Source organism: Equus quagga, chromosome 14, assembly GCF_021613505.1.
Source record: "Equus quagga isolate Etosha38 chromosome 14, UCLA_HA_Equagga_1.0, whole genome shotgun sequence".
NCBI lineage: Eukaryota > Metazoa > Chordata > Mammalia > Perissodactyla > Equidae > Equus > Equus quagga.
In genome coordinates this window covers 76,947,411-76,967,141 of record NC_060280.1, presented here as the reverse complement: position 1 = coordinate 76,967,141, position 19,731 = coordinate 76,947,411, and the positions used below count along the sequence as shown (strand labels likewise).

Below are 19,731 nucleotides of genomic sequence, written 5' to 3'. Positions count from 1 at the left end.
TATAAAATAATATACAGGATTGTCAGTTAGTATTGTCCCTTCCTCACTGTCCCTCCGGCCCTATTTTATGGATGGTGAAACTGAGGCACAAAGAATGACTTACTCAAGGCCGTATCATTGCAGTCTGCACAGAAGGTAGCTCCTGAATTGAATCAAAGTGCCGCATGTCTCACCTGAGTATAAAATCTTTCTCCATGTTAAGAAACCAAAGCATACTCACTGGTTATCTCAGTTGTTTCCATAGAGGAGATTAGGGGCCTTGTCTCCCACTTGCCACTAATTAACACTGGATGTGTGTGGGAGGAGCGGGCAGAGCTAGCCTTTGGCTTCAGTCTAGAGTAACTGGTCTGTAAATCAACTTCATTCCAGATTGCCAGACATTGCTCCAGATAAGGAATCCATTCCTATGGCATTGAGTCAACTTGGTGGTAATGTTCTTGTTGTCAGTGTCTAGGTGTATCCCCCTCCTTTGAGTTGCAGTTGTGAATGAAGTGGCTAGGAGGTCTATTTTTTATCCTGGAGCCTGAAAGAGCTAAGCCCAAAGCCATTCATTAACTGTAACAAAATTATGTTTTATGCTGCTGTGCAGATTTATGAATAGATAGCCTCTCAGTTTCCTTAAGGCTAAATCTGGGACTATGTGGACTTCAACTTCCAAATATTTTGCATGAGACATCACACAAAAAACATACCAGTCTTGTAGGAAAGGTGCCCCGTGCGTTCCCCTGTAGGTCCTCTCAAATTGCTTCTGGCCTGAAATAAATCTTCTTCTTGCCATTTCATAGGTGATACCGGAGCCGGTCTAAAGTCATACAATAAGAAAGTTCCTCAGCTAAGCCCAGAAGAACCTTGGCGTTCTGGCTCATGGTTGAACTTTAGGGCTCAGTAACCCAACACTACTGCTAAAACATGTTTTTGAAAATAAACAACTTTGCTGCAAAAGGAAGTGCTTCAAAGCCCTTCAACTCAGAATGAAACCTGAGATTTGGCAGCATTACCTGAAATCACAGTTTTCTGAAGGAAAGCTGGATTGCAAAATAATCTCGGTGTGCTCACGTATAAACAACTACTGAGGAAACTTTTGGTATGAGCCTAAGTTACTGATAAGGAGAGAGGGGAGGGGTCACCGGAGAAAATTATCAGTTCAGAGTGACTTTGTGCGGAGGAGTCTTAAAATTCTAAACCCAAGTGGATATGTTATTAGGCACAGCGTAGCGCTTTTTAATTTGGAGGGATTATTACCTGAGCCAAGCTCTGGAATATAGTCTTTGTTTAAATACTGTTGGTATAAGACAGAGTGAATTGACTAAAGTTGAGAAGAACCAACTTGTTGACATGAGCACAGAACTCTGGTGTCCATTTTGTGCAGTAGCCTCCTTTTACAGGGCCTTGAGGTTCTTGGGCCAGGCCAAGCTGGAGCTGGCTTGCCGGAAGCCATCAAAGTCTCAATGTCAAGCATCCTTGGGCAGCACCTGGATGGATAGGAAGAAAGGAGCTGGAAAATGAGAAAGGCAGCAACAGAGTGTCTTCCCTTTCTGGCTCAGAGGGCCCTGTGATTATCTGGTTGCAGGAAGCCAGACAGACCCCCTCAGCCTAAAGGGAGCCTTGCTGCCAGCCAGCATCTTAGAAGCTGGGAGGGATTCTAATTGGTTGTTCTGTGTTTTGCTGTAGGTCTAAGGGGAGGGGGTGGAATGGATTTGGGGATCTCCCTGGAGTAATGGGTTAACAGGCTTCTCAGTTATGAGACTGATGGGAAATACTTTGGAGCATGAGGAAGCCCCCTGAAAGATGTGAACTGGATGGAAGCAGAAGCCCCTTTCTATTGCCTGCATAACAGTTTCACTGCTTCTGCCTTCTAGCTGATTCTTATTGTGACAATTTTTCTTAATCATCTGCCACCAGTAGAAAAAGATCACATGGTAGGAGGATTTAGCCTCACTATTAATTTTTTTTGAAATGTCTTTTAAAAGTGTGGAAAGTGGAGGTTCCTTGTTTCCGTCAGTTGCCTTTGAAGGCCATAACTGGCCGAACCACCTCCATGACTTGATTCAGCTACGGTAATACCTTGCAAGCTGTATTTGGGGCAGAAGGGGCTCACTTATACTTTACAAAATAGATCTCAAACCATGGTGCTATTTACAACTCTCTGAGGCCTCGTGGATGCCTGGATTTTGGATGGCAGGTAACTTGCAAATTGACTCAACTTTTCTGGGGACAGCCCCCCGCCTGTTTTAGAGGAGTCTCTGAGTCCCACATTTCTGGGGTCACTTTCTTTAACGAAATCTAACTACAAAGGATGGAATTGGGTGGTGACTGTTCTGGAATTCCACTCTGTCTCCAGTTTGAAACTCCACCTTTTTCTCTTTGAAGTAAAATGTTTCCACTGAGCAGTTCAGCCAGTGTGCTGCGGGGGCATCCACACAGCTCTTGTTGCCTTTAAACAACAGGCCTTGGAAACTGCCCCCAACCTCTGTTGGGAAAGGCTCTGCCAGAGGTCCCAGATATTCCTGCTCTTGCCCCTTGGCATCTCGCTCTTTTCCCGGGAGGGCCTTTGCTGCTCTGGAGAATGAGCAGTGGGCCTCAGTGTAGAGACCTGATCCCAGGGAAGCTGTTCCCCTCTCTGTTCTCCTTAAACTGACTTTCATGGGACGCCTGCAGGTTGGACGGTTCTCACACCTGCTCTGTCACTTGGGGTACGCCTTTAGATTTAAGTCCAGGCTAAACACACGGCGCAGGGCGGGCATCCCGTCTGTTTAACCATTGGTTACGTTTCAGGAGTGTGTCATGTAGGGGCTAAGCGCATGGGCTTGGGACCCAGGCAGCCTGAGTGTGTCCAGGCTTTGCCACTGACCAGCTGTGTCACCTTGTGCAACTCACTTCTCTGTGTCTCAGTTTTCTCATCTGCAAAATGGTAATAATAGTAGTTCCTCTCTGATAGGGTTGTTGTGAGAATTAAATGACTACTTTATGGAAAGCACCCAGAACAGTGCTAGGTACATAGGAAGTACTCTCTAGATGCTGGGTGTTCTTTCATATTATTCTCCAACCCTGTTGTCTTTCAGTATAATTCTACATTTCTTGAGGTCAGGGGACAGTGTATTTTACTTAAAGAATTCCAGTAATTGCTGGCAGTGTCTTGGGGGCACAGCAGATATTTAATAGTGGATTAGGTCACTTCAGCTATTCAGCTCAACCCATGTGTGTGTTAAGCTCCTACTGTGTGCTAGACTCTTTCACAAACGTTATTTTTTTAACCATCACCAACAACCACATGAGGAAGATTCTGTTATTCTCATTGTAAAAATGAGGGAATTGAGGTTCAGAGGGGGAAAGAGGTCTAGCTCCATGTCACATAGCAAACAGCAACAAAGATGCCTTTCAAAATTTTTCACAATGTCAGACAATGAGTAGGAAAATACCCAATACTAGTAGTGTGTTAGTTCGGTTCTGTGAGCAGCAGATGGCAAGACATGATTAGACTTGCAAGAAACTCATTGGAGGGGGGAAACAAACCTCTGTGAAGGACAAAGGGGTAGGAGAGAGCAAGAGAAGGTGGGGGAGCCTTCAGGCCACGCCACAGGTCTGGCCCCAGTAAAAGGAGAGGGAAGGAAGGAGATTTGGCTAGGAGGAGCCTCCAGCTGCAGCTCAGTTCCAAGAAAGGTCTGGCCAGGCTGACGGGGAGTCCTGGAGTCCGGGTTGCCCGGTGGAGGAGCTCTGCGTCTCAGAGGAATGGGCCTCGTGCCCCACCATGCTCAGTCCCTGGCTGGAGCAGACCCCAGGAAGTGTGGCCTTGGTGGGGATGTGGTGGATCCAGTCAGTTATGCCTCCTGCAGCGGGAGATCTGGGCAGCACATTGTCGTGGGCGCCACAGTCACGTGACAGCCACATCAGACCTGACTGCTAAATTTGGGTTGTCAGGCCGGCACAGCTTTTCTGTCTGGCTAGACGTACAGCAGGACTCAAGGCCGTGGTCCCAGTTCTCTTGGTGGCCCACCGTGCATGTTGTTGACTGTAGCTAACCAAACTGCATTGTCTTCCGTGTGACTCACCTCTCCCTGAGAGATAAGAAGAGTGAAAGTTCTCCTCATGTGAGTGAATGTGAAAGTTTAATCTCTGAGACGAGGATGGGACTCGCACTGCTGGAGAGGTGCTCACAGGTCACAGCTATGTGGAGGTGTTTGACATTCAGAGTTGAGGTGCTGTAGTTTCTTGTGAAGGCCCCTCGGGGCTGTGTTCTCAGTCCTTTCTTCTTTAAAGGCGTAGGTAGTGCATTTTCAGCTCATCACATTATAGTGGAACAAACAGGGTTTCTTCTGCCACCTCCATGCTGTTGTTAATATTCTGTTTTGTTATTCAACCCAGTCTGGCAACAATGCCTTACATTGGAGAGATGTTCAGATATCATTTGCTGTATAAATGCTTGAGAAATTTACTGCTCAAATGATCCTTTAGAATGTAGTTCACCTCCCCAAGAATTCTAATATGCTTAACTAGTCATTTCTCTCATCCTTGATATGCAAGGAAACTTTACCCCTGGGATAAAATAGATTCCAGAGACTGCATTAAGAATCTACTGAGAAAACATAGAGGCTTCAGACTTCTCCAGTCTGATAGTCTAATGCTAATCAGCAAACACATCTTTCTTCTTTTTACCTAGATGCTTAGGAAGGCATTTTCTTTAGACTTTATATTGGTTGGAGAAAACATTTCTTTGGTTTCTAACAAAATTCTCACCCCGTACCCTCAAATCCAAACCCAGCCCATTTCTGGTGACTTCTTAAAACAATCAGTTACCTAGAAGACATCAGGAGGAAAAAGCTCTAAAGAAACCACTTCCTGACTTGAGCTTCAGCGGCTCGCTGTCCAAGTTTGCGTCGCAGTGTTATCTTGTACCTGGTTAGACAGAGTTCTTGGGTTTAGAGGAAAGAGGCAGCTGCATTTGAATGTAGGCTGCCCCTTTAAGAGAGGAGCGGTCTCCTTTCTCCTGCAGCCGCCCCCACACACGTGTGCTTGAGCACATGCAGGTGTGAGGAGCCCCAGCAAAAACAAGGGTCTTTCCTCCACACACCGGTGTGTGTCACTGTTTTGTTCTCAGGCCCAAGGCAAACTCACCAGGGAGCCTCACTTATGTCTGTCCCAGGTGAGGCAGCCCGGCCGGCTGTCACCGGCCCACTGGGCAGCCTGCCTTGGACATTGGTGGCTGGAGAGGATTTTCTGCTTTTCCTTTAGTTTAATGCTGATGAGATCCATCCCTTTACACCCAAACTACCTGCCTCTGTGGGGAATTCTGCTGGACTCTCTTTAGGTTGGCCCCACATCGTAGTTAGGTGGAGGGGTAGTTAGGTGGAGGGTGCTTGGTGAGGAGTATGAATAATTAGGGAAAAAAGCGCACTGGGGGAAAGAGGATCTAAGTCTGTCTGTGGCCGAGATTTCCCCAAACCATAAATGTCTGCGATACTTTCACTTGCAAAGTAGCGTGCATCTGCTCTGTCTTTTTGTGTGTACTGCTTTGAATTAGAGCCAGAACTTCACAGAGCTGTCTCTGCATGAAGAATCTTAACTGGCTATTCTCATCTACAATATTTAAAAAATTTTACATGTATATACTTTAACCTTTTTTGTTTTTAGCCTCCAACTTTCTCCTTTTCCAAAGTCGCCATGTAAAAGGCCAAGTCAATTCTCAGAAGAATAATTGAATTTTATCTAGTGCTTTTGCTATGTTCTTTTTTTTGTCGATTCCATCTTTTTTTGTTGTCTTTCTTTGAAAAGTCTGCCTTTAAAAATACATTTTCTGTTGTTTCCTTCTTCTGTTTAGTTCCATTGTTGTATTTTGTATTATTCCCAAACTGCTCTGCGCCATGGTCACCTCTTTGTATAGATATACATATATATTTTTTTCATAATAGGAACTTAATTTACATCTCTCTAAAGTAGAGAGGAGCAGGGATTCCTGTTTCCATTTTATGGATGGGAAAACTAAAGTCCAGAGAGGTTAAGTGAGGTTCATAACATCACAGAATGAATCAGGGAAGAATTTGGATCAAAGTCCTGCCCCTTGGCTCCTCATTTTGGGCTTTCCCATGGGCGTATATATGTATATATGTGTGTATGTGCATATACATATATATTATATATACATAAATGTTATAGCTTACTGTCTGCTGTCATCTCTCAGTTCTCCACTACTTGACACTTTTTAAACATTTTTTTGAAATGCTTCCCTTTTTCTTTTGGTCTAATGTGTCAGAGACATAGACTTGACATCAAAGGCTGGTTTTAATTGATTTGAGAGCTGTTTTCTGACTTGTTTCTATTGTTCAGTACTGGCTATTTCAGCAATAAATAAATGCAAGCTCATGAAGTTATTGCCCTTCATTATATTCGTGAAGTGTGTTTTTCAAGCACCTGTTAGAATGCTCTTTGTGATTATGAGTTGAATTATTAGAACTTATATCCCCAATTGTTGTCCTAGAGTTATTAGCCATTCATACAGGAACATATGTATGGAACGTATTGACTCCACAGTGATTCATTGAACCAAGGCATTGTTGACTAGTTGTAGATGTGCCGTATCTAGATCATGTTAGAGATGACATGAGATTGGGTCAGGGTTGGGGAGCAAAGGAAGGGCATAACTCAGAAGAAATGGGAGAAGGCACCTCTAAGCATAAAGCCAAGCCACAAATATCAAGCATTCCCACTCTTTCTTTTCTTTTGAAAATTTTCCCAGTGCCTTGATTGCCAAACAGTTCAGCAATATCATCTCTTGAATTATTCATCCTCAGGCGGAAGTCTTTGTACAGCTTCAGGTTGAGTTTGGTCCAGAAGGCAAGAAGCAGTCAAGATATCTTCCATTTGATGTGTTATTAAAGTTCATTTCATGAGGACTTAATGGAAATAGAGAGATTTTGGAATCTTTTGTGAATGATAATTTAGAAGGAGATTGACAGGAAGCGGGTGACGCTTAGACTCTGGGGTCACCCACTCCACTCCCAGAGATGGGCTCTCCTACAGTAGTGTGAAAGGAAAATAGGCTTGTGAACAGATGGGTCATTTCTGGATTTGAGTGTTCTGTTTTTGCCATCATCGTTTGGCTGTGGTAGAGACACCTGGGTGGAAGGGAGGGGCCAGTCAAGGCCTGTTCCTCTGTTTTAGGACCACCTGCCAGATGTGTGCTATCAGGGCAGAGTCAGCCCTGTTGCAAGGGTGGCCAACCATGAGAGTTTCATAGGTTAAAATAAATGTAGTGTCTTGCCCACACTGAGGTATTTGATTTGACTTTTAGCATTGAGCTAAAGAGATTAGCTTCTCAAAGTAGCAAATTAATCCCCAAAGGACAGAAGGTGTGGTCATTTTTATTTTGGGGAACATGTTGATGAAACGTAGCCTGGGAGTCACCCATATTGTTTGGTCCCAAATATAGTTTAATAGAGAGAAGCAGTTGGGTCGCTTTTTAAATCCTTACATCTTTCCTCAGAGGAGGATTGTTTACTAAGACAGTTCAGTAAATGTTTATTGAGCACCTGTCAGAGACCAGATACTATACCAGGCACTGAGAAAATAAGGATCAATAAGATAGAGTCCATGCTCTGGGGAGCTAACAACTGGAGTCATTCATTAACAGATGGCGTTTTGATTGTTGGTGTTTGTCGAGGAGGCATCGTTCTAGGCTTGGGATTACAGCAGTGAAAAAACACAGTCCCACCCTTGGGGCATATATTCCGGTGCTGAGAGAAATAGATAGAGCAAACCATCAGGCTTGGTTTTAGTGCAAGCAAACCACAAGGGAGGATGCCTGCGAGAGTGACTGCCCGTGCTGACCTCCGGCTGTATGGAAGTCAACTCTTAAATGCTAGCCTCGCGCTGGGGTACAGATGACAGAGTGAGAACTTGCAGTTGAAATGAAAAGGAAAAACTGAAGTCCCATCCTGAACCCCGTTCACTAGCAGGCAACCCCCGAACCTAGAAGATAAGAAGAAAGATACTGACAGATTGCCAAATGCAAAGGATTATTATCGAGAACATCTTAACTAAAATTTTGTCCAAGCTCATTGCTATATATTTCTTTAAGTTGCTCCCTCTTTAGACTCAGAGGGAGCAAAAAAGCAGGGTATTTTTAACGAACAACCCTCATCGAGATAGATGGTGGGCTTACCAGTTCCTAGACAAGGAGAGGGGACTTAAAATATGATCAAAATGAGTAGGAATTTACTCAGAGCTTTGCCTTTTAAGAAAAAATGAGACTGTAACCTTGGATTTGAAGTGCCTTGAGGGTCCCCTCTGGAGGGAAACATCGTTCTGTGCTTTGCTCTCCTGGCTTGGGGTCCCATCAGGTACCCCACCTGATATGTCTTCTTCTGAGGTTGTATCATGTTCTCCAAATCAGAACTGTCGCTGTTGTACTAGGAATTTTCCTCTTACCCAGAAGCAGAGAAGAACAAAGCAGTCAGAGGAAATCCCCCACTGCAGCCAGTGAGGGAGAGCGAGGGAGCAGACAGCAGGGGGTGTGGAGTTGGGTGTGTGTGTGGTGCCCGCCCCCACTCCCTCCCGCACTGCCTCGGAGAGGGACTTCCTTCTAACAGGGACCCCTCTGTTGTTGTGGCTCAGGGCTTCGAGTTGAGAAGCATAGTTTCCCAGTGATGCCACCGGATTCCTGATGCGTGACACCCCAGGGCAGCATGGTGAAGGACGCCGTTGACTGCCTTGGGGCCCCCAGACAGGGACACCATTGTGAGTCACATTTAGTATGTGAGCTCCCCCTTCCCATGACTGGCACTATTCTTAGTACCATTCTCTGCTCCCTGGGACAAAGGTCACTGAGACCACAGTCCAGTTGGGTGGGTGGAAGGGGCCGGGCCCAGGGGTGAGGGGGGTGCATGGAGAATGGAGAAAGAGGCTTTACAGTTTTAGGATATTTTGGAGCAAGGGCAACGGATGGAGCCCTGCAGCCCTGGGGATTTGGACAGACCTACACTAAGTAATACAGAAGCATCCTCTATGAGAGTTGTAACTGGGGGTGCTAGCCTTATTCAGTGTTTCGAAAAGTCTGGGGCATGAGAACTTCCCACGGGCTTAGACTCGGATGTTGCTGGGAGGTTTGCTGGCAGGTCAGGGTAGCCAGTATGCATTCCAACCCTGAACTCCCTCCTAGCTGTGGGCTTCCCAGTGGCCCTGATTCCCTCTCAAGGACCTGAAGTGAGAGTGACACTCGGTTGTGGAGACAGACTGCTGTGTTAGACCGTCCACCAGTCCAGTCAGGGGACGAGCTCACCCTGAACCCTTCACTTGTGCCCTGACCCAGCATTTATGGCTTTGAGAATAATCCTTGTTCTTACTATTCTTTTGCTCCCCACAACTGAAAGGGCGGAGTAGGAGTCAGCAGAAAGGTACTAGGAGGAATCATGGCTTCCTTTCCTTTGGTTCCACAATGTGGGCTTTCTGAAGGGTGAGCAGCGACTTCCAGAAAACCAGGGTGAGGGCACTGTGGGTTCCCATTATCCTTGAGTGGGCTTGCAGGACTTTTCTTCAAGAATTGGGGGAAGGAGACTTGGGCTGACATCACCACTATTTTGACTTTCCTATTGTGAAGCTAATCAGAGACGCTCCTTCCTGTTCCGGTCCCTTTGCTTTCTTCAGGCATCTGGTTTTCCTATTGGTGTAAATAGAAAAAAGAGTTCGAGAGCACCGCACCTAGGACCTGCGCTCCTGGTTCCTGAATTCCACGGTTTCACATTCCTGTGAACAAAGGAAAACCACAGGGAGAAAAGACAAGGACTCACTCTGCCCCCTGGCCGTCTACACAGACGTCAGGGGTCAAATACTCACAGAGAAAGGGGAGCAGGGCGTACAGAGCCTGCTTCTCTGACTTTTCAGTTCAGAAAATGACACTGGCAGGAGCAACAGCAAGGAAAATTCTGTCTGAAATTCCTTCCTCTGAGAGCTGGTTCTAGCAACAGGCATTGAAGTCCCCTTCTCTGCTTCATGTCCAGTCTCAAGGACAGGAGAATGTAGCGTGCCCTTGGGCCTCCCTCTCAGCGACGTGGGGTGTGCTTGCTGCTCCCTGCCAAGGACCATGACTTGCCTGGCAGAAGAAGCCCCGATGTTTCCTTCCTTTTCCTTGGTATAATTAGCCTCCTTCTCCCCAAAGGGATTTAAAGATAAATAGTGTGAGAGAGGTTTCAGGGTGAATAGTGGGAGGGAGAAATAATGAAGTAACATAGCCTAACCACTGCCACAAGGGGACCGTATAATTGGGCTGGAAATGTCACCTGTGGAGGTGGATGCTGAGGTCACTAGTGGTCAGATGGCCGGGAGAAACATTGGCCATGCAGTGTCCTGGACTGCCATGAGGGGTGGGAAAGACAAGATGATTTTTAAAGCCACGTTCTTTTGTGCGTTGGTTCACTGCAATCAAGCAGGCGGTTTAGATGCCAGCCTCTGAGTTGGTGTTGTGTAGGGGCAATGTAGTGTTGACATGAAGAAGTCGGGAGTCAAACTGCCTAGGTTCCAGTCACGGCCACTCCACTTCTGATCTGAGTGGCCTTGGACAAGTTACATAGCCATGCAGTGTGTCAGTTTTCTGTGCTGTAAAGTGGTGAAAACAAATGCAATAACAATAGCATCTATCCTGTGGAATTACTGTGAGGAGTAAATGAGGTGGCTATAAAGCATCACACAGAGTGTGGCACATAGTAGGTGCACCAGAAATCATAGCTCTTGTACATAGTTTTCTTTGCCTGAGGTCTTAGAGCAACCTGTCTCTCTCTTTTATCTCTGTAGTCTGTGGTCTTGACTCAGGAGAGGACTGTGGACTCCCCGGCTCATGGACATAGTTCGGGGTAGCTGATTTGTCTTTATATGTTTCTCTTCAGGGATCCTGGTGGGTGTAGTCATTTTGCACTTCTTCAGGAAATTTAGTATGTCACAAGCTGTTGCTTTTTCTTACTTTTTTCCACCAGAAATTCCATAGCATTTCTTAATAGAGATTTGTTTTCTTACTCTTGCCCATCAGGATGGTTTCTCATTGGATTCCTCACGTAACCTCACATTTAGTCCTTTGAGCCCAGGCAGAGGGTAGTAGCTGGTAACTTTACTCAGCTCCTAGGAAACTGAAGATGTGTCTGAGTTGTATATTAAATGGTTTTTAACAAGGGATAGCAACAGAGGAGAGTAAGGCTTTACCAGTGTAGCCCTCTGGGGTATGTTAATTTATTTTGTAGGCATTCACTGAATCATTTTGTTCTAGAATATGTGTAAGATATTTCTTGCAAGATAGTTTTAAAGAGCTCAAGATGCATTCTTAGAAGGATGAGGGAGAGATATTTTGTTTTCCATATTTAGCTTGGGGTGTGCCGAGGAGGAGCGCTGGAAACCACCAGTAGGAAGCTATTATTGAAGGAGCACTTCCTCTGGCTGTCCCATGGTCACGCAGTTCAGTCGCTGTTTCCTCATAGGCGCCCGGGCAGGTTGCGCTCGTGCTGGGAGGCTGAAGGCCGGAGCACCAGACCCAGCACCACCATTTTCTAAGTGTTCCTTGGAGCAAAGTCACGTTACTTTTCTGAGCACCCTTTTTGGCACCAATAGGATGGAAACAGTGAGACCACTTGTGCTTGCCTCTGGAGAGGGGTGGGGAGTGGCTTTTAGGAGCAAACAAAATGATGCATATGAACGTGTCTTGTAGAAATATAAGACAGAAGAAGAGATTACCCTTGTGGATCATAAAGGACATTTATCTTTTAGATTGAGAGGGAATCTAAAAGCTTGTTTCCTATCAACTCTATTTACTTTGGATTAGACAAATTTGAAACTCAGGTTAAGGATTAGGGCCTTGAACAGTCAGGTTTTCCTTTACGAGGTAGAGCATCAGGCTTCCTTCTACACAAACTGGGTCTTTCCAAGTCCCACTCTGTCCACACTGTTCCCGAGATGGTGGTATAAGACACACTGTAACATGTAACAGGCAGCACAGACCCTTGAACCCATGTTTGTCTCCCTGGCTACACCCATAAATGAGACAGGGATAACTGGCAGCATTGTCATTTCTGAATAGAAAGTTAGTCCAAAAGGACATCTACGTGGCTTGAATCCTTTAGCATAAGATAAATTGACTGTCAGAGTATGCCAGGCCTTCCAGAGCTAAGATCTTGGCAGTGTGGGTGGCTAAGACAAGAGAATAGTGCATGTGTAAGTTAGAATATGCTGAACCCATGAAGAATTTCTGAGATGGTCCTCACCTGACCTCTGAGGATTTCCTGGGTGGCAGGTTAATCCCTCACAAAGTCATGATGCTTTCCTTTCTTATTGTGGGAGCTTGCCTGGGAGTGGCCTGGGAGGACGGCTCGGTGGTGGAGAAGAGTATTAGGACCAGAAGAGCATCTCACTTCTATGCCCTTGTTAGATCACCTAGGATAGTGATCCTTCCCACTTGCAAGTCAGGGACTCCAGAGGAGTGCTTATGAGCTGTGACTTCTGATTGGAGCTGGCAAAAAATTCCTTAGATAATACCTTTCTTACTTCTTCAGGCAAAAACAATGACAGTTTTTGAAAGCACAAAAGATTATGCTGATATTCTAAAGTTTAGGGTAGACCCAGTATTTTCTCTCTAATTTGCATAGCAATAAAAATTAACTGACCCTTAAGTCAATCAAAGTATGGCAATTGATATATTGTCTTAAATGCTTTTTTTTGGTAAGAAGTTCTTCACCTTTCAGTGTGTTTGAGCTCATAGCACCTCTTCCAACATTTGTTTTATATGTTGTCTTCATTTTCTCCTGGCTGATGGACTGCGAGAGGAGGGAACCGGGAGTGCTGTGTAATGGGATTAGTCCCTGTGAGTGCTGGGCATCTGGTGTAATGATTCACACTGGCTTGTATTTCCAGGCAGTGGACCAATCCAGCTGTGGCAGTTTCTTCTGGAATTACTCACTGATAAATCCTGTCAGTCTTTTATCAGCTGGACAGGAGATGGCTGGGAATTCAAGCTTTCTGATCCAGATGAGGTAAGAAGGGAGGGACTGGAGAGTCACTGAGGGAGGATGAGAGAGAACTCTGGAAAGGGGTTGTGTGTGCCTGGATGACATTTTCTAGGATTTGAATCCCAGATCTGCCACTTGCTACTTATGTGACCTCAAACAAGTTATGTAGCCTGTCTGAGCCTTTGTTTCATCATTTGGAAAATAGAGAAAATATCTGGGTTGCCCATTTGTTTTCCAAGATTAACTGATATGATGCACATAAAGTGCATGGCACATAGTAGGCCCTTTGTAAATAGGAGTTGGCTTCTCTGACTTAGCACTCTTCCTGACCCTGTGGCTCTGTGAATCTGAAAGGGGTCAGACAATTCAGGAGCCCTGGGAAGATGGGTACAATTGGTTCATTAATTCATTCTTTTATTCAACAAATGCTTATTGAGTGGTTGCTCTGTGCCATGCCCAATTCCGAGGCTAAAAGATGATGAATGAGAGAAAGCATCTCTGTTCTGGCAGACATGAGAAGATGTAGTGCCCCAGGACAGAAAAAATGCTTCCTGTTAATGAAAGGCAGGTATGATTGCAGCCCAGCTCTGTTCCACTCCCTCACATTAGATTTTATGCTTTCAAAGCAAGAACATTCTGCTAATAATGTCGGGAAAGAGGAGAGTCCATGGTGTTGCTTTTCTTATTTTTCAATATCAAAGGCTTTAACTCTATTACATAGAAGTTTCGGGCCACTGTGTTTTCATCAACTTAAAGAATCAATTTGACTGCCATCCTTGCCCACTTCTCGAATATTGGAATTCAGAAGAGAGAGGTCTGAAAAGTATCTTCCATGGACATGAATCTCTAACCATCTTACTTGACATCATGGGTCACCAGGAATGGGTATAGGCATATAAACATATATATTTGGATTATCCTATAGATTTTTACCTCTCCTTTTTATTATCATTTTTAAAAATTTCAGGTGGCCAGGAGATGGGGAAAAAGGAAAAACAAACCTAAGATGAATTATGAGAAACTGAGCCGTGGCCTACGCTACTATTATGACAAAAACATCATCCATAAGACAGCGGGTAAACGCTATGTGTACCGTTTTGTGTGCGACCTGCAGAGCCTCCTGGGATACACGCCCGAGGAGCTCCACGCCATGCTGGATGTCAAGCCCGATGCCGATGAGTGATGGACACCAAAGGGGTTGGGGAAACTCTGCTGAGACATTTCAAAGAACAACCACATCGGTTGGACTCTTAATTTTTAACTGTTATTCTATTTTTAATTTTCCAGAACTCATTTTTTACATTCAGGGGTGGGAGCTAAGTGAGCTGCAGCTATAATCAATTGTGTACAGTTGGAAAAGGAGAGCCAGGACCTGTAGGGTGGGTGGGACAAGAAATTCTTGAGTAAATTTTCAGGAGAGAGAGAAAAGGGTCTTCTTAGGAGCTTGAAGAATTTTGCTTAAGGGAGAAAGAAGCTAATGTATCCAGTCATTTTTTAAAATCATCCTTGAAAAAAATGTCTTGAGTGATGGACCTATTAGCAAAAGAAATTGATGCATCAGGAGTCATGAAACCTATGAAAGGCAATTAATTTCCTTTTGTTTTTAGGTGTGGGAGGGCAAAAAAGAGGGAGGTGGGATAAAACATTTTGTTTGGGGATGCACTAAAAACCAAGGACTATTTACTTTTTACTCTACTTTCAAAACGAAGATGGACTTCCGTGGGGTGGGGCCAAAACTGTTTTTGTGTTAAATTTTATTTTATTAAATTTTGTGCCAGTATTTTTTTTCTTAAAAATCGTCTTAAGCTCTAAGGTGGTCTCAGTATTGCGGTATCATGCAAGTTGGTTTTTATTTGCTGGCTGAGGATTCTGTCACAGTGAAAGAAAACTGTTTATATAGACCCCACTGGAAACGCAAAGGGCTGTCACTGAGATCGGGGATCCCAAATTCATGTGACTTATGTATGAAGGAAAAAATAATGCTGATCTGAGTGCAAGGGAACTGTGCATGTGAATTTCATCTATAATTTAAAGAAGTTATCACACCCTCTACTTATTTGCCATTAGTGAATTCTCGGGGTTTGGACTTAACGTTGAGCTAAGAAGCATTAAGTCTTTGAACTGAATGTATTTTGCAGCCCTGGTTTTGGACCACAGAAAATGTAGGAGCTCTGTTGACACCATGGAAAGGAGATCAAAGGAGGAAGATTGACTTGGTTGTTTATTGGTTCTATGCCTATAACATGTATGACTTGGAATAAAGGCTGTGTGCATGGGCATTACCCCTCAGGTCTCAAGAAATAAGTCCTGAATGCATGTCATTCCGAACTAACACTCTACACTTTCTCCTTTATGTTTTATTTCCCCAGTACCCCACATTTATTGCTTTCCCCCCACTCTGTTATTCAGTAGAGAGAAATGTACAGCTTTCTGATTGATGAGTGAAGAGTAATTGCAGACATGAGACCAGTTGAAGTGTCTGATGAAGCCATTTAGACTTACTGGGTTTTAGGAGCAATGGAAATTAAGGTTGCGTATATGTAAAATGTGGGCTTGGCTGTTTTGGGGAGAAGTGCAAGGCTTTCCTTTGAAGAATTGAGGCTAGTTGAGTTGGATGTCAGGTGAGAGTGTGTATGCAAAGTGAATAGTACAGATGCTGTTAGGTCCTTGTGCTTGGATCTATTATCTTGGCACAGGGCAGGGGAAGGCTAATAATTGCAGAAGAAACAATGACTTGAAGGCAAAGGAAACATAAGGAAAGGAGCTTGAGTGAAGAAAATAAGGTGGTCCATGAGTTATTCGCATATTTGTAGTTCCCCCAAAGCTTAACTACAAACGTAATCAACTGAAGCAGTCGTCTTTCTACTGGTTGTAAAGGGTGATCTGAAAATGGGGTTTTGAGGGGGAATCTAATGTCTAACTAGTGAGGAAAAGTGCCTAATACCATTAGAATCCCCCCACTATAAAGATGCCCGATTGAAAAGATGACGACAGAGGGGCGGCTTTACGGACGTCCGTGAGAGAGGTGGAGAAACATTTAAGATGGGCTTCTCAGGGCTAGCCTTTTGGGCTCCAGCTGAGAAACTGGAAGTACTAACTACCTTCTAGCGTATCCTCAAGAAAGTGGATTGTTTACTCCCAGGTCCTCTTGCAGACCCTCAGTTATCAGGAACTTAGCTCTCTGACTCATGAGTTTTCTCATACCGATCAATCGGAGCATCCACTCGGAAAGCAAAGGCAGAATTATCCCAGCTGTGTATTTTGATCTTCTTCTGGATGCAGGTGCCTTAATGAAGCTCTCGAAATATTTTAGGAGCTGCTCAGGGAGTGTTAGGCGGAACTGTTTGGACTACATTGTTTTCTCTTAGATTATGTGATCTTTGTTGGGCACTGACAAAGGTATGTGTGAATGAGCATACGTGTGTGTGCGTGCGTGTGTGTGTGTGTGTGCATGTTTGCAGACGTGCAAAACTGCAGCTGAGATAATACCTGGGTTTTCTAGTTAAGTCTTTCCACATTTCAGTAATGGGCGAGAATAGAACCAAGGCCGGGCATCGGTCGTTGCTTGCTGTTTGCAACCAGGCGTAAAATCACTTTCTCAACTCATCAACCTTTCTCATGAAATTTATGCTGAAAACTCCCCTTGTGTGAGTGTGTCTAACTCCATAGCAGAATAGATGTAAGAAAGTGCCTCCTCATGCTCCTCAGCCCGCTTGTTTGCTAAGATGCCCTTTCTCTCTAGTTCCACCGTTTTCAGTATTTGTAGATAATGTATTAGTTAAGACAGCTTTGTCAATCTGGCCAGATGCTTTTTCTCCTTCTGTCCAAAGGCCAGAGACCATCCCAGGAAGAGTGGTGGGTGGTTTATACACTGGAAATGTAGCAGAATTGTTGCATTTATGCTTTTTAAAAACACATGTTAACTTCAGAGGAAGGATGGGCAAATCTGGTTTAGCTGGGTGAAACCCTTATTTTCCTGGAGATGCCTTACCCCATGGCGGTTTTGGCTGTAGGGTTCAGGGTTACTTTTGTTGCCCTCTCCATTCGGCGGAGGGACTGCCCTACACAGAGCCCTGGTCTTGTGGCTGTGGGGATTGGAGGTAGCATTCAAAGATCAGATGTGCTTTTCCTCACTTTGGAGACAAACACTCTGGGTTTTAGAGCATTAACCTGCCTAATCTTCATGGTGAAAATTACACCTTCTCTATTCTAGTCATGCTGTGCATGCTGCTGTCTCTGTTGGGGTCTATATAAATGTGTTGAAATGGTATCTACATTCCAAAGAAGTTTCAAGGAACCATAAATATATGTATACGTATACATATATAAAATATATATATAAAAATGAAATTATCTCTATCAGGAATACTGCCTCAGTTATTGAACTTTTTTTAAGAATACTTTTTTTTTAAGCTGAGAAGTATAGGGGTGAAAAAGATGTTATATTGTGTTTGACTATTTTCCAACTTGTATTTTCATATAATTTATATTTTTTAAAAGCTGAAAATTTAAAAGCAAGATGAAAAAAGGAAAAGCAGGTGCTTTTTAAAAATCAGAACTGAGGTAGCTTAGAGATGTAGCGATGTAAGTGTCTATGTGTTTTTTTTTAAAAAAATGCAAAAAAATTTCTTATGGGGGAGTTTTTTGTTTGTTTATTTTAGTAGCTGATGCTGGCACATCATTTTGCTGGAGAGTTTTTTATATACTGTAGCCTGATTTCATATTGTATTTTAAACTGTGTGAGATTAAAAACAAAGAAATTCATTCATAACAATGTGGGTTTGACTCGCTTCTTTTCTGTCTGGTTCGTGTGTGAAAGCAGGACAAATAACCAGCCAGAGGCAAGCACAGGAGGGAACACGGTTCAGTCTTGCTGATATCACTAGCTTGGGACCATTTTAGGTAAAGATTTCCAAATAAATTGAGAACTATAATCAGAATATAAGGAAGTATAATCTAATACCCCAGTTATTGAATGTAGGGTGTCATCCTTTGTGGAATGTCCCTGGCCTTGTCATACCTCATTTTGTTCATGTCTGAAGGATTAAGAGCCATGTGAAGAAAATTTTTAATGACTTGGCAGATAAACATTTGATCCCAAACTGGCTGAAGTTCCTGATATTAATAGAGAAAGTTGAACATCTTTAGTCAATATTCTGGACAGGAAAAGTATTCTTGTTTCTTCTTCTGATACTAATTTTGCTCTGTGCCAGTTTGAACCCATCACATCCGTCTCCTTGGCCCCAACTCTTTTACTGGAGCTGAAAATTGGGAAGGATAATATCTGTCAGAACCCCCAGCAGCTCACGTCATGAGTGAAATCATATTCGTAAGTGCTTTGGGGAAGAGTGCTTAGGAACACATCCTGCATGGTGCTTTTCTCTTGTTGTTGAAACTGTAGAAGGTGGATGTTTTTAATTAACACCAGCATTTGCAACACAAATCCCAACTCACAGCTGGAAAGAGAAGTTTTGCTGAATCGTTCACAAAGAGAGCTCTGTTTTTGGAAAATCTGTTTCTTCAGGCCTGGAGCTTGAGGTTTGCTGAGTGCACATTAAATACCGACTGTGTGGTCTAGTGGTCAGGGAGCTGGACTGGCCGCGAGGGGGGTTCTGGGTCCTACATCGCAGTCGAGCCACCACCACTCACTGGGAGACTTGGGGAAGATGGCTTGAGGTCTTTTATTTTTTAGTCTTCAGCTGCAAACCTGGGTAAAGCCACAATTCCTGAGCCAACCTGAAGCCACATCTGCGCTATTCTCCCCCTGAATAAACAGTACACAGAGAATAGGTTTCTGCCTCAGTCAAGGATTTGGTAGGAGAGCTTCCCTTCAGTGCCAAGTTGCTGTTATCCCCCAAACTATCTGATTTAATGCTGACCAGGTAAAAAGTTACAAGATAGGCTTGAATGAAATCAGCTTAGACTGCTGTTTCTCAAACTTGGAGCTAGAGTTTAGCTGGGGAACTCTCAGACAGCTGGGCTTTGGTGATCTCTCTTCATGTTGCTGCTGAGACCACCATATTGCAGCTGTGATGGTGGGAGCTGGGGAGAGGTAGTATCTTCTAAAAGAGCTGCAGGGTTTGAGGGAATGGGTAGGGTGAGGATAGAAGGAGACACAAGGAAAACAGGAGCCGTTCAAAGAAGCTGATGGTCAAAAATCGATAGATGTGACAGGCTTCTGGGAGGTTGTGGGATGAAGTGATTGCCCGAGGCTAGTCTGGCCTACCACCGCTTTGGCTTTGGAGTAAGCTACAGCACCTATGCCCCCACCCAAAACAATTGAGCAACAGAGCTTTCCTGTATAATCAAGTACAACTATTTTAAACTAAAAAGGAGGAGGATTGTGATTTGTGCTTTGGGTAAAATGAGGCAGGCGGTGTAGACTAGAGGTTTCACACGGCTGACTGTGGGCTGCTTCTGTGCCATAGAGATGTTCAGTTTGGCGTTCGCAGTGTTGGGACTCACGTGTGCAGCGCTAGTGAACAATGGGCTGCAGTAGGGTCATGGGGTCTTCGAATTCTGGCATTCCTTTACAGGACACTGAGTAAAAGATGCCCCTCTAGATGAACACGAATCTCCTATTTAGTTTCTAGTAGGTCAGCCCCAACACTTACATTCCTGCCAAGTCTCTGTAGAGTTTGGCTTTGTGACCCCTGTGAAGATATCTCTCCACATTCCATGTTTACTTGGCATGAAACTCTTTTATTCTAGAACCGACAGTGGAAGAAAGTACAAGAGGTCATCAGGTTCATCAGAA

The 19,731-nt window shown here is 44.2% G+C and overlaps 1 protein-coding gene across 6 annotated transcripts in view; it reads left to right on the top strand.

Moving 5' to 3' along the window:
• The window catches only part of ETS1 (ETS proto-oncogene 1, transcription factor), a 175,923-nt gene extending 158,175 nt beyond the window's left edge, over positions 1-17,748 (top strand). For all 6 annotated transcript variants that reach the window (XM_046685277.1, XM_046685280.1, XM_046685275.1 and 3 more), the window contains 2 exons: positions 12,880-12,998; positions 13,942-17,748. In XM_046685277.1, coding sequence (XP_046541233.1) covers positions 12,880-12,998; positions 13,942-14,157 — 335 coding nt within the window. In that variant the 3' untranslated portion in view covers positions 14,158-17,748. The remainder of the gene's footprint in view (positions 1-12,879; positions 12,999-13,941) is intronic.
• The last annotated feature ends 1,983 nt before the right edge of the window (positions 17,749-19,731 follow it).